This window comes from Microsporum canis, genomic scaffold (assembly GCF_000151145.1).
Source record: "Microsporum canis CBS 113480 supercont1.7 genomic scaffold, whole genome shotgun sequence".
In the NCBI taxonomy this organism is placed as follows: Eukaryota; Fungi; Ascomycota; class Eurotiomycetes; order Onygenales; family Arthrodermataceae; genus Microsporum; species Microsporum canis.
In genome coordinates, this window is record NW_003299163.1 from 266,681 (window position 1) to 279,654 (window position 12,974).

General features: G+C 48.8%; 8 protein-coding genes across 8 annotated transcripts in view; 4 read left to right on the plus strand and 4 right to left on the minus strand.

Moving 5' to 3' along the window:
• The window catches only part of MCYG_07263 (uncharacterized protein), a gene marked incomplete at both ends in the record, with an annotated part of 2,881 nt that extends 1,184 nt beyond the window's left edge, over positions 1-1,697 (plus strand). The window contains one exon of the mRNA XM_002843434.1: positions 31-1,697. Within this exon, the coding sequence (XP_002843480.1) occupies positions 31-1,697 (1,667 nt within the window). The remainder of the gene's footprint in view (positions 1-30) is intronic.
• Positions 1,698-2,476: 779 nt separating this feature from the next.
• On the minus strand, positions 2,477-3,283 carry MCYG_07264 (heat shock protein; the record flags this gene model as incomplete). The annotated part of the gene is made up of 1 exon (XM_002843435.1): positions 2,477-3,283. The coding sequence occupies one exon, from the start codon at positions 3,101-3,103 to the stop codon at positions 2,477-2,479; it is 627 nt and encodes a 208-aa protein (XP_002843481.1).
• A 1,134-nt stretch (positions 3,284-4,417) lies between these two features.
• MCYG_07265 (fumarylacetoacetate hydrolase domain-containing protein 2A) lies at positions 4,418-5,404 on the plus strand (the record flags this gene model as incomplete). Its single annotated transcript, XM_002843436.1, has 3 exons — positions 4,418-4,432; positions 4,486-5,207; positions 5,275-5,404. 3 exons carry the CDS (start codon positions 4,418-4,420, stop codon positions 5,402-5,404), a joined length of 867 nt encoding a protein of 288 aa, XP_002843482.1.
• A 126-nt stretch (positions 5,405-5,530) lies between these two features.
• MCYG_07266 (proteasome component Pre4) lies at positions 5,531-6,441 on the minus strand (the record flags this gene model as incomplete). The annotated part of the gene is made up of 3 exons (XM_002843437.1): positions 5,531-6,149; positions 6,197-6,348; positions 6,412-6,441. The coding sequence occupies 3 exons, from the start codon at positions 6,439-6,441 to the stop codon at positions 5,531-5,533; spliced, it is 801 nt and encodes a 266-aa protein (XP_002843483.1).
• A 375-nt stretch (positions 6,442-6,816) lies between these two features.
• Positions 6,817-7,769, minus strand: MCYG_07267 (conserved hypothetical protein; the record flags this gene model as incomplete). The annotated part of the gene is made up of 2 exons (XM_002843438.1): positions 6,817-7,538; positions 7,595-7,769. The coding sequence occupies 2 exons, from the start codon at positions 7,767-7,769 to the stop codon at positions 6,817-6,819; spliced, it is 897 nt and encodes a 298-aa protein (XP_002843484.1).
• Positions 7,770-8,094: 325 nt separating this feature from the next.
• On the plus strand, positions 8,095-8,942 carry MCYG_07268 (proteasome component C5; the record flags this gene model as incomplete). The annotated part of the gene is made up of 2 exons (XM_002843439.1): positions 8,095-8,192; positions 8,255-8,942. The coding sequence occupies 2 exons, from the start codon at positions 8,095-8,097 to the stop codon at positions 8,940-8,942; spliced, it is 786 nt and encodes a 261-aa protein (XP_002843485.1).
• A 247-nt stretch (positions 8,943-9,189) lies between these two features.
• Positions 9,190-10,067, minus strand: MCYG_07269 (pre-rRNA-processing protein PNO1; the record flags this gene model as incomplete). The annotated part of the gene is made up of 3 exons (XM_002843440.1): positions 9,190-9,246; positions 9,304-9,941; positions 9,998-10,067. The coding sequence occupies 3 exons, from the start codon at positions 10,065-10,067 to the stop codon at positions 9,190-9,192; spliced, it is 765 nt and encodes a 254-aa protein (XP_002843486.1).
• Positions 10,068-10,357: 290 nt separating this feature from the next.
• MCYG_07270 (mitochondrial distribution and morphology protein 31) lies at positions 10,358-12,617 on the plus strand (the record flags this gene model as incomplete). The annotated part of the gene is made up of 3 exons (XM_002843441.1): positions 10,358-11,174; positions 11,230-12,419; positions 12,486-12,617. 3 exons carry the CDS (start codon positions 10,358-10,360, stop codon positions 12,615-12,617), a joined length of 2,139 nt encoding a protein of 712 aa, XP_002843487.1.
• Between the last annotated feature and the right edge of the window lie 357 nt (positions 12,618-12,974).

A 12,974-nucleotide genomic window follows, 5' to 3' on the forward strand; every position in this document is an offset into this window, starting at 1 on the left:
CTGGTTCGATGACTGCCCTACTCGCCGCAGGCGTTAGCAGCCCGGAATCAGCCCTCTCAGGCCTCTCACCCGCCATCGATCCAGCCAACGCCCGTCCATGTTGCCTATTCAAGAGAAGCGAACACGAGAACGTCTTCGAAGATGAAGGGATGGAGATACCCGTCTACTGGGACGACACCGTCCAGTCCCACGAGAGCTTTCACGACCCTCAGTTCCATTCTTCCCTAAGCAGGGAACGGCAGGAGGCGAAGAAGGACAGGCAGGCTTCCAGCAAGCGCTCTGGCGCCCTGAACAAGACCGACAGCGGCTACAGCTCTGCCTCGGGGAAATCCACCTCGAGGCACCTCCATGGCTCATCGCGAAGGAGGAGCTCGAGAGACAGAAACTGCCGCGTGTTCGACGGAGGCTCATCCCAGGCTTTGATCCACTGTAACGGAAGTATCAACGACCCGGTCGAAGGTACCATCTCAATAACCTCCCATGGAAACAAGGAGGTTATAAACGCAGTCTTTCCCTGGCCTCCAGCCCATCTCAGGTACCCGGTTGAGCGGTATACAAGCCAAGCTCAACCGCCCAAACAGCAGCCACAGGAGACCCATTCCGAGCCCAATGCGGATGCCTTGTCGGAGTATAACCTAGACCCAACGTATCCCGTTAGAGTCAGATATGAGCCTTCTCGCCCGCCCCCGATACCACCCCGGTTCCGCCAGGCCAAAACGGTATCTCGCCGCACTGGGCGGTCGGATAGTCAGCATACCCAGTACAAGCCCCCCTCCCCTAAAGGCCTTGCTATCGATATTCCAAGGGAACCCTCTCCTAAACGCCATAATACTCCTACCAGGGCCCATGCTAAAGGCCATTCTTCCGGGGGCCACTCTAGCAAAGAACGAACAACCAGGTCCCATACTCTCCACAGCCATCCGGTCAAGAAGCACCAGGCAAATCGTAGCAATACAACCAAAACAATAAGTAAAAGGCACCGAGACTCGACTCCCGCACGTATGACGGGGGGGAAGCCACCCTCTGCCTCCCAGCTTCACGCCAGATCGGCTTCAGACGCCACCTCCTCCCGGCCCTCAAGGAATATCGACAAGGACAAACCTCTCCCAGCGCTCCCACAGCCACGAGATTTCCAATTTCCAACCGCGCAAATGCTCACACCGCCGCTCTCCCGCTCGACCTCTATGGGAGACCTGAAACTGATGACCAACTCCAGCTCGGCCGACCTGATAAACTACATCGACAACCACACTCCCGTGGAAATAGACAGCAACCTGTGGGGCTCTCTATCCGCCGACCCAGATATAGATCTTGAGCTGCTCCCGCTGAACCTAGACCTTAACAAATCCGCCTTCCACGACTATCAGCCTAGAAAGTCCCTTCAGGAGTCGATAAACCAGCCGACCAGGCAGCCCAGCAAGCTACACAGAAGCGCATCTCACTTCAGCTTCACTTCCAGCGTCAACGAAAAGCCCAGTTATCGATACTCTACGCCGGTCCGCGATGTCTTCTCCGATCGTAAATTTCGAAAAGCGAAACATCACTCCGGCCCACCCCCAACATCATATCGCATGCCCCCGCCCAAAACAACCGTGACTGAAGACCGTTCGAATCGGTTGGCAAGGGGCTCATCTTCATCCTGCGCTGCTCAGGCACAGACACCCGGTGCATTAAACCATATCGAAAGCTATATTTGAATATCTCCTTGACTCTATGATACCAAACTCTCCTTTTTCTTATTTCCTTTCCACCAACACCTAAAAGCATGCAAATACCTTTAATTTTGTCTACTATTTACCCTCCCTTGTTTGTTACGTTGCCTATATGACCCTCGCTATCTATCTATATATATATATACCCCGCTGCTACACTCGCTTTACATATACCCCAAGCAGAACCATCGTTTATCATGTTCATATGATACATCCGTCACGAATTTAATGACCACACAACAATCCTTTGTTCATAGGCTACGTCCTTATTTCTTAACGTTTTGATCCTTTTCAGCGCTCATGGTCGGGAAGGGGGGTGGGTGGTATTTGTACTTTGGTTTAATTACTGGTGTTTTAAGTCATTCACTGCATTTTTTTTCGTTTGGGATCTTTTTAATCATCTACTTCATTTTCGGGGTATATGTACAATTCTTATTGTCTTGTACACATAACACAACTCCAGGGAAGCTGCCCGTTACATAATAGTATTATCGGAAAAATAGCTGTATGAATATATGTGTATTGCTTGCGCAGAGGAATATTGTTTATTGAAAAAAACAATTTGATTCAAGACTAGTTATCAAACAACTTGTTGGTATGAAGACATTTTAAGCAATCGGACCAAGGAAACAAAACTCAAGTAGAAATACAGCGCAGAAAGTACAGAAAAGCACCAGACTCATCAAATTCGCATAGTCATCATTAGGAAAATCGACAGATCGTAGGCATCATCAATAAGGGCAGAGGCTGATATAGCCCATCATTTATGCGATGTTGACCTTCTTGACTGTTGGCGCAGATGCCTTGGGAACTTTGACACGGAGAATGCCATCCTTCAAGCTGGCGCTGACTGCATCCTGGTCGACTCGGGATGGGAACTTGAAGACACGGTTGAACTCGCCATAGGAGCGTTCAGTCATCCAGTACTTAAAGCCAGGAGAAGCAGACTTCTTCACAGCACGGTTGTTGCTGGCTTTGGTGACTTTGTTGTCCTTGGCTGGAGAAGAAGGGCGCGAACCGGGTGGTGAGGCAGTGGCTGGCTCCTCCTCGTCTTCAACAGTTGCTTGGTGGGAAGACGCCGGTGCATCTGCAATGGTTGCAGGGGCAGTCTCTTCGGCGTTTACATTGGTAGTGGAGTATTCGCGCTTAGCGTGGCCGCGAACAACGAGTGTCTGAGAATCGGTGAATTCAATATCGATATCCTTTTGGTTGACACCGGGAATTTCTCCGTCGAGATGATAGGCATCCTTGCACTCTCTCACATCGAACTTTGGAGCAAAGGATCGAGCAATGCTGTTATCAGAAGTGCATGATCGGTGGGCATCGTAGTCGTCCAAAAGACGGAAAAGGGGGGTGAATTCACCACCAGAGAGACGTGGGAAGAAAGCCATTGTGTTGGTGTGGCTGGATGGTGCGAGGTTGATAAAGGTTCTTGAGGCTGGAATCTTGCTGACTTTGTGTAGAGTCGGCTTTGGAGTTCGAATGTTTCTCAGGGTGGATTGAAGGCTGTTGTTCCTGTATAGCATAGAGTAGTCGAGTTGTTGTGTTTGTCTGTGATGAGAAAGGGAAAACCATTTCCATCGACAAGTTGATCGTTTATATAGACCGAAGCCATTGTGCTAGAAGTTACGGGATTCTCCTAGATACCCTCCATTAGCAATCGCCTCCAAGGTGCTTCGGGATGCTCAATCCTGCTTGAGCTTTCGCGTTGCTTCCCAAGCTTTCCAAAAACAGGTTCGTCAAGGCTCGCTAAGCTTCCGGAAGCTTCTAGCGCATTCCGACCTTTGAAGGTTCCGAACGTCCCCGAGACCCACTTTGAGGCTGCCGGATAAACGTACACCCGTATGAATCACGTGATATAGATTTTATACTTAGGCGAAGGTGGAGGATATCAATATGTTAGGAGTTAAGGTGTAGGTATTGCTGAAGAGGCTCCTGGGGAGCTTGAATTCATCTTTAGTTGCGACTCTATGTCCGTGATTGGTATCTAATGTCACCTCGTAACATTTCGGATAGCTGGCGAAGAGTACATCTCTAGCTGCCGGTGGCCTTTCCTTAGTAGGAATTCAATGGCAGAGAAATCCTTCTTGCTGATGCCTATGTTCTTCCGAAATTCATCTCTAGGCTAGTTGTTAGGAAGGGGGCTGTGAAATTTGTCATTCTCGCGAGTGAATCTTTGACGGGATCGGGGGAGAACGATGCAACAGATCCATGTCGTCTCAACGGCCAAGGAGAAGGGCGTACCTGGCGAGCTGTTTGAAATTACTCTGCGAATTCTGTGACACCAGGAGTTAGCCTATATTTCTTCATGATCAGAACGCGCCCAACGTTAGGAGTAGGAGTCACTCACAATAGGCTTCTTACGAATTTCCCGGAAGCACTGGCGGTATAGGCTCAGCACCTCCCGCTGCAACCCTGAGAATCGCATTGCCCCCCACGTATCTGAAATGGCCTCCTTATTCCTCTCTTTCCCGAGCTTTTGCCAGACATCGAAAACTGTTTACGCGACCTCTGGGCCGGGAGCTACCCTCGGAGCGGAAGTATAATTTTCCTCGAAACTTCTCATCGTGATTACTAAGCCAACCGTTCGGCAATTCGGTCATAACTCCGTCTCAGCTTGATTGATAGATGTTGATGTCGAGATAGATTTACTCTTGTATGTTTCTAGCACCAATCTAACAAGAGACGGTGCTGAAACCGCAAATATGCCTGCATTCTCTGTGAGACAATCCCTAGTTACATGTTAAGATGGGTCTAACCGTAAAGTCTTCAGCGCCTCGTCCGCTTCCTTGCCAAAGACGGCCTGGTGTACCACGGAGATGCCATTCTACCTTCAGGCGTTACTGATATTGCCCAAATAACCAAAGCCAGGGTCATCAAGGGAGAGATATTCGGTAATCATCAGGTTACGGATCAAATTCAGGAGGTGAAGAAGTTGCTTTGTCCACTTGCTCGCAATGACATCAGGACTGTTCGATGTTTAGGCTTGAACTACGCTGAACACGCCAAAGAGTCAAACATGCCCCTACCAAAATACCCTGTTCTGTTCTTTAAACCAGTCACAGCCGCGAGTGGACCGACTGATGACATACCTGTCCCTCCAATGGCCCAGGAATGTGAAGGGTTGGACTATGAATGCGAGCTGGTAATTGTCATTGGGAAAGAGGCTCATAATGTACCGAAGTCAAAGGCGTTGGACTACGTGCTGGGCTACTCTGTGGGCAATGATGTGTCTCATAGGGAATGGCAGATCAAGCGTGGAGGCAGCCAGTGGGGTATAGGCAAGGGATTCGATGGATGGGCTCCCTTTGGACCCGGAATCGTAACTTCAAAAGTTATACCGGACCCGAATGCCTTACGGATATCAACAAAGGTGAATGGGAAAACCGTGCAGGATTCAAACACAAGGGATATGGTATTTGGCGTGGCAGAGACGGTTGCATTCTTATCCCAAGGAACAACATTGTTACCTGGTGATATCATCTTCACTGGAACGTGAGTTACCCTATCATATATACTACATGTTTGAAGCCAAGATGATTAACGAAGAAAACTACTATAGACCTCAAGGAGTTGGAATGGGGAGGAAACCTCAGATATGGTTAAAGAACGGAGACATGGTGGAAGTGTCACTCGAAAATGTTGGAACATGCGGCAACAAGGTTGTTCACGTTAATACTTCTAAGCTGTAGAGATGTATATTTATAAGCGTCAAGATAAGGTCATCACGATTTAACCCTAGATATATTTGAAAATTCTACCGCAGGGTTGAAGAATACCAAATTACACCGCGCCGGAACATAAAAGGCTATCCCTGTTTAGTTGACTTGAGTGCCATAACCCCTAATCCTATCAGCAAAAGCCCAGCTCTGGTTCTCCAGCGCCTCGTCTTCCTTGAGCTCCACTCCCTCCTTGGTAACAACTGCAATCGAATATCTGTCCGAACTTCTCGCATCTCGATAGAACAATACTTTCATACACTGCTTCATAGCATCGATAGCTTGCTCCTTTGTGATGTTCTCTATTCCATCCTCCTCTGGGAATAATCGACGAAGAATAGGAATAGCCAAGTGCGCTCCGAATCCTGTAGCGAGAGATGGTGCAGAGTACGTGGTTCCTAGCAAATCTGCAGAGCTAAGGAATGGCTTGCCTTCTCCATCGAGTCCGGCAACAAGAATATGGTTCCAGAGAGGGTCAAAGTCGGATCGTCGCTTGTAGAGCAGTTTGGACAGGTATGTATGCAGATTTTTGGCGTTGAGAGAATGTTCGCCATATGTGGAATAGTTCTCTTGTATGTCTAGCGAGTTCAAGACGCGGTCAATATACTGCATGTCAGAGACGTCACCACCAAACCCAACCACGGAGGAGTTGTCGAAAGCCCGAAGACGCTTTACGTCGGTAAATCTAGCAAGGGAGCCATAGGAGGCTGGTGCAGGCCTATTAGTATATCTGAGATACTGCGCTATATTCCGTATCATATTTACGAACCCAAGTTGTCGGCAGCTATCACGACCCCGTCCTTGAACTTGACAGCAATAACAGAGGTTCCAGTCACGATTGGGCGTTGAGTATGGGTCATTGGGCCCGAGGTCTGTAGATATGAGCGGTCATAGGCTCCGTACACATCATCTCGCGGCTAAGACAGAGGAAACGTTAGCTAAAGGAAGCTGGTATGGGTTTGATTTGTCCTTGTGCTTACCCGGCCCCAAGCTTCAGGAAAGTGGTTCATGATGTATAGTCGGAGAAAGGCTTTAACGAGAAAAAGAGAGCGAGTAACTCCAGTACCAAACAACTAGAATAGAGAGCCAGCAATGGAGTCACTGTGTATGGGTCGTGGTTTTGTTGCTGGATGGTTTGTCTTGTGATTGTTGGACGCTGTGAGGTTTTGGGGTTGAGAGCTTGCGACTTAAACGCAGCCTAGAAGTCAAACAAGCCAAACATGTTTACTGCAAGCTCACCACAATTTACGACCAAAGAAGATGCAAGTTACGATGATAAGTATATATTTCGGTAATGATATATGTAAATTCCGCCTATCCTGGGTATATTTTATTTTCCAGCTGCACCTGAAACTCCCGAATGCTCAAATATAAGAATATTAATCCTATCGTGACCTAGACCTCCTCCTTTTCCCAGGTGACCGTGAACGGTGTCTTCTATGCTCTAAATCCATCCTTCTGTGACGTTTGTCCTGATCACTTCGTTTGCTCTGATCCAGCTTAAGCGGGGACGGTTCTCGACTCAGGCCAGCCATGACACGCTCTGCCGCACTGGATTTTAGCTTGCCGCTTCCAGGAGTGCCATTTCCAGAGCCAGGGACAAACTCAATAGCATCACGATCAGACTTCTTTTCCTCCTGCTTACGGCGGATGATCTGCTGGCTCCTTAACAACTCATACTTGTAAGCCCATGAAGGAAAAGTCGATACGTCCCATAGCTCTGTCGGTAGAGAAGTACTGTATTGCGCCCCCTCGTCCAACCCAGCATGCTTCATCAGGCTCTGCAGTAGATTTGGATTTTTGAGTGACGAGGAAGCAGCTAGCTTTTCATTAAAATGCACGCCTTCTTTCTTCAGCGCAAGGAAATGTTCAAATTTCTGGTTCATTTCTGGGTTGGGAGATCCAGGAGGAGATGGAGGGATGTCCAGGTTTGGGAACGGAGGGAGCGTCATGTCTCGGCGTAGTGAGCTGACGGAGATGAAAGATGATGGTTTGACAGCCTCAGCAGACCCTTCCGGTAGATGTGGTGTAAAATCAGTCTGTGGGAGAGGCCCGACTATGGGCTTGGTTAACTCGTGGACCGGACCGGTTGTTGGTACGCTTGTTCCTAGGCAACTGCGAGTGAGATAGATCATCCAAACCATGAAATTGATGTAGGCTTACCCTCTACTTCATTTGCCGTATCTTCACCCGACTTCATGAACGGAGGCTGCGCATCTATCAAGCTATCACAGCTATTCGTTCGATCAACTGTTGCTGTCGTCCTCTTTACGCCGACAGAGGTATTGTTCGTGCTCTCATCATCACTGCTGCTTTCATAGGAACCTAACCCAAGCATTACTCACGCAAAAAAGTGGCCAACTAGTAATGCCGTAACAGCTTTTATTAACAAGTCTTATCCAGCATGTCTTGCTCTTATTTAAACAAGCTAAGCTTGGGGAGAGAAAAAGCATGGCTTACATAATACAATAGATAAATATCACGTGATGTAGGCTCCGAACTTGCGTCAACGAAAGCTTGAAGAGCTTCAAGAAGAATCAACAAAGCCAGCAAGTTCAGCAAATTCAACGGTTCAAACAACGAGCAATACCCAGGTTTACACACTTGCATTTATATTCTTATAAGGCTGCTGTTCTGTCCTGCTTTTGGCGAGCTTTGTCAAGATGAACTCTCTATTAGCCCACCCTGAACCTCACAGCCAGCCCATTGGGTACTCGTTCTCAGAGCAGTCGAGCGGCGCCAAACAACACAGCTTCTACCCGTAGGTCCTTCCTGGAGCTTAGTTGTTGGGTAGGATATAAGCTAATATATGTTATTCATTAGATATACCGACAATGGCGGCTCTACTCTCGGCATAGCCGGTGACAATTTCGCTATTCTGGCTGGCGACACACGGTCGGTGTCTGGATACAACATCAACACCAGATACGCACCTAAGGTGTTCAAGATCGGTGCAGACGAGCATACCGGAGAAGGCGGCCACATGATTCTCTGTGTCGTTGGCTTCTCCGCTGACGGTCGAGCTCTGAAAGAACGACTTGACGCCATCGTCAAGATGTACGAATATCACCACAACAAACCAATGTCCGTCAGAGCGTGTGCACAGCGCCTATCCACCATCCTATACTCGAAACGTTTCTTCCCATACTACGTACACGCGATTTTGGCCGGTGTTGATGAGGAAGGCAAAGGGGCTCTGTACAGTTACGATCCAGTGGGTTCGTATGAGAGGGAGTTCTGCAGGGCAGCTGGGTCAGCAGCTAGTTTGATGATGCCTTTCTTGGACAATCAGGTCAATTTCAAGAACCAGTATGTTGCCGGTAGCGGCCAGGGTAATGCCTCGGTCCCTAGGAAGCCGGAGCCTCTATCCAGAGAGGGTGCACAGCAGCTGGTACACGATGCATTCACAAGCTCCGTGGAGAGGCATATTGAGGTCGGCGACGGGCTGCAAATGATGATTGTTACCAAGGATGGTATAGAGGAGGTGTACCGCCCACTCAAGCGGGATTAGGCATGTTTTAATAGACAATATTACCGGCACATTTCTTTCCTGCGGCCAAACGATGAAGTTTTATTATGACACAAATGTACCTCCTAATGCTCTCGTGTTTGAGACTTGATTGTATTTCTTTTGTCTAAATCCCATGATATAGGTATTCGCGCCTAGTCCCAATATATTCCATATCATCAAAAAAAAGATATCACCGTGCAAAACCAAAACGCCGACATGAGACCGAATTCGTGTGCTACTATTTTTCTTAGAATCGTTCCTTCATTCGTGACGCAACAGTACGCAGGTTTCCGTATACCTTGCCCTATACCAGACCGTTAGTCATAATTCATACCAAGACACATAAAACGAGCCAGCTTACCGGAGGGCTGCCCAGGATCAAGCTAACGATTGCTTCCCTAGCAACATGGATATTTCTGAATCCTCCTAGAATATGTATTTTCTGGTCTGCGAGCACAACTCTAGTCCTGCTAGCATTTTCAATAGCAAACTTTGTCTTTCCATCTTTCCCCGCTATTCGACCAATAGCTCTGCCCAGATGCTCGCCGTTCAGTGTCTTTACATCTTTAATCTCAAAAGTCTCAATGTAGAGGTCGTCCAGTCGGAGCAGGGCAATGGCATCATCAACGTCAAACCCAAGAGTGAACGCCTTGACAAAGTCTTCACCCTTTTGTAGTGCTCCCGTGTCGGTCGTGTGCTTTGAAGTACGCAGCTCGACCGCTCGATTCTTCATGTTCATGCGTACTTGGAGCTTCAGATGCTCGACTAGCGGAGGGTATATCTTTGGCCACTCGGCCTTGAGAGGCGTCAGACGATGAGGGGGGATCGGTACTTTGCGAGTTTCAACTCGATATGCGTCGCCCGATGATTTGATGGGGGTGAAGCGTAGTCGTCCTTCCTCGTCAATAGCCATTTCACTGTCTCCCTGGTCCTGTGGCGGTGGTGCTAAGGGCTCTTCTGGTTGAGCACCAGTCGTGTCTATCATGATATCTTCTTCATCTACACCATCCAGTCAGTATATCGTCTTGGTGATAAGAAATCTCTAGGAGACAAACTCTGGGCTTGCTTCTGAACGGGGAGCTCGCTCTCTTCTTGCTTGTCTAGGCGCGCGGTAGGAGCTGGCATGTTTCCGGTATATCTACCGCTGTCTGTAATATATTAAATACAAATGCCAGCTTTCTTTCAATAAAACCAGATGAAATCGTGAATATAAAATGTTTCTTGCTTTTTGGTGGTGGGAAAATTCGCGATGCAAACAAGCCAAACATCGCAATCTTATCGGGGAAAAAAAAACTTGCGGAAGCTTCAAAAAAAATCCTGGACGTTTTAGCTTCTCGCTGGAAGAACAAGACATCAATTCTAGATAACAAGCATCTGAGACGCTTCTCACAGACTTTCATGATGCCACAGGAGACATGTCTGGCCATATAGGACGACGGCTGCTCTCGACACTGCGCACCGGCATCAGCTTCCAGTCCAACTTCATCCAGCCCAGCCGGCAAGGTGCTCTCGGTGCCTTTACAGAGAGCTGCCATGGCCCGACATCCAGCTTCAATCTGTTTCGGAATAGAACGATACGGCGTTTCTCCTACTCGAAGCCAAAGAATGTGAGGAAAATAAGTCGTCAGTTTGCGTCCGGAGGACTGTTGGTGGTTGGTACAACGTCAACGAGGAGTGCAGCTACGGTCGAGACGGGAGCAGCAGCCTGTGTGGTTGCATCCGCTGAGAAGAGTGTTTATCATGGTAGCAGGAGGTTTGGGAATGCGCTGGGGCTTCAGAGTGCCGCCAGTTGGGGATGGAGGCGATGTCTGCATACATCCAAGGGGGGAGAGGTAGGAGGCGAAAAGGACCATGCAGTGGAGTCTAGCAGACAGCAGCCTTCACAGCCATCCAGCGTACAGGGAGACGCAGTGAAGCCAGAGCCTGGATCAGTACCGCCCTCTGGGCCGCCAAAGACCGATGGTGGACACGGTCGGTACCATCTGATGGATCGGCTGCCACATATGCATCGACCCACGAAGGAAGAGCTTCTAGCTGCAGCCACAGGCTTCTGGTCCAGATTAAAAGTTCGGTTCAAGTGGTTTTCTATCAGGAGCGCCCGGCCATTCAACGTTGACGAGATTGGTACTTTTTTCTCCTGGGTCCTGCTCGGACATGTGCTGTGGGTTATACTGGGGACAACTACCTTCTTCTCCCTCATAATATTTACTATTAACACTGTTTTTGCGCAAGGTGAGTTACTGTATATTTCAAGTCTAGGCGTGTGCATGAACTGACGGCGAACTAGAAACCCTTGCAAGATGGATTGGTAACTACCTAACACGGTCTTCGGGAGTAAAAGTCGTTTTCGAATCTGCGATTGTGCCCAAATGGGGTGACGGAGTGATTACTTTCAAGAACGTTTTTGTATCTCGCAGGCCAGGACAGGGAAAAGGGAATGTGAGCAAAGGGTCGTCAAAGACAGCTGCGGCGGCCGCATTCCAGGAAATGGACCACATGCGCCAACAAAACGATGATGAGACAGAGGACTCCAATTATACACAATTTGATGTTTCTATAGACACGGTCAACGTGACGCTCTCCTTCACCAAATGGTTCAACAGCCACGGCCTGCTAAAGGATGTGCACGTCAAGGGCATCCGGGGTATTGTTGACCGAACACACGTCAAGTGGACTGAGGCTGATGCCCAGATCGACCCTAAATCCTACCGGGTAGAACATAACCCAGGCGACTTTGAGCTAGATTCGTTCAAGATGGAAGACGTACTAGTCACCATCTACCAGCCGAACAACTTCCGACCCTTCACCCTCAGTATCTTCTCCTGCGATCTACCACGACTACGACGACAATGGCTCTTCTACGACTTTATGTCCGCGAACATAATGTCTGGCTCGTACGACAACTCACTCTTCACCATCCACCCGCGCCAGACACATCGATACACGGGAGCCCAGCTACAGGATGGTCTGGAAGAAGACGGCAGCCCAAGTCCGTGGAAGAAGCACAATCGCATCCGCATCGACGGGCTGAACATCGACCATCTCAACACAGGCGTCGAAGGTCCGTTCTCATGGATTCACGAGGGAACCGTCGATATCGTGGCCGATCTCATGCTTCCAGCCGAGACTGACGAGAGCTTGGGCAAAGTCATGTCCGATTTCTATGACAGGATGGAAGCCACTGTTACCTCTGACAGGTACCAGCCTAATGACAGCACGCTGGCCCATAGTAAAGACGATAAGCGATTCGTGGTCACTGACCTGCGTATACATCTGAACAACGTTCGAGCAGTAGTTCCCATCTTCAACCGAGATCTATCGTACGTCAACAATGCGCTTATCCGGCCCATTGTAGCATACATCAACAGTCGTCGAACCTTTATACCTATCCAGTGTCGGCTCGTCAAACGAGCCAGCGACTTTGACGGCAGCTGGACGATCTTTGACAGCGGATTGATGGACGATCTATCCGCCGAGGTGAGTACTTACTCCTTTGTGCATAATATAATAATCTTGCAATACACTGACCTGAGACTTTTGCAGACGTACGATGCCTTTGCGCGAGACGTTGTCGACGAGCAGGCTCGAACACGGCGTTTCAAGAAGGTCGGGCTATGGTCTCTCCAGCTCGCCGCGCAGGCCATCTTCATGGGCATGGCTGGTAATATAATCTAGACCCATCACCTACCCACACTCTACTCACCACGGCCTTATCTTTTCCGTAACTGGCAGGTCGGAGCTGGGGTTGTTTTTGTTTTCTGTATTCTATGTATCTTAGCTTCATTTCTTTCCCTTCTTGCGGCGTTCCGGTTGCTTTCGATATGGGACCCAGGGATGATATATGGCGAGGAAACGTCTGTTAAAAAAGAAAGAATCAGCTCTAATGTCAAACGAAACCTGCATTTTACGCAATGCTTTTACTTAATCATGCATAACAAGCATCTGTCAAGACCTTTTGTCACTTTCTTTCTCCATTCTTCCGCCACCGCCGCCTCCCACGAAATAAATACGAGATTTGGCAGCACAAGAAGC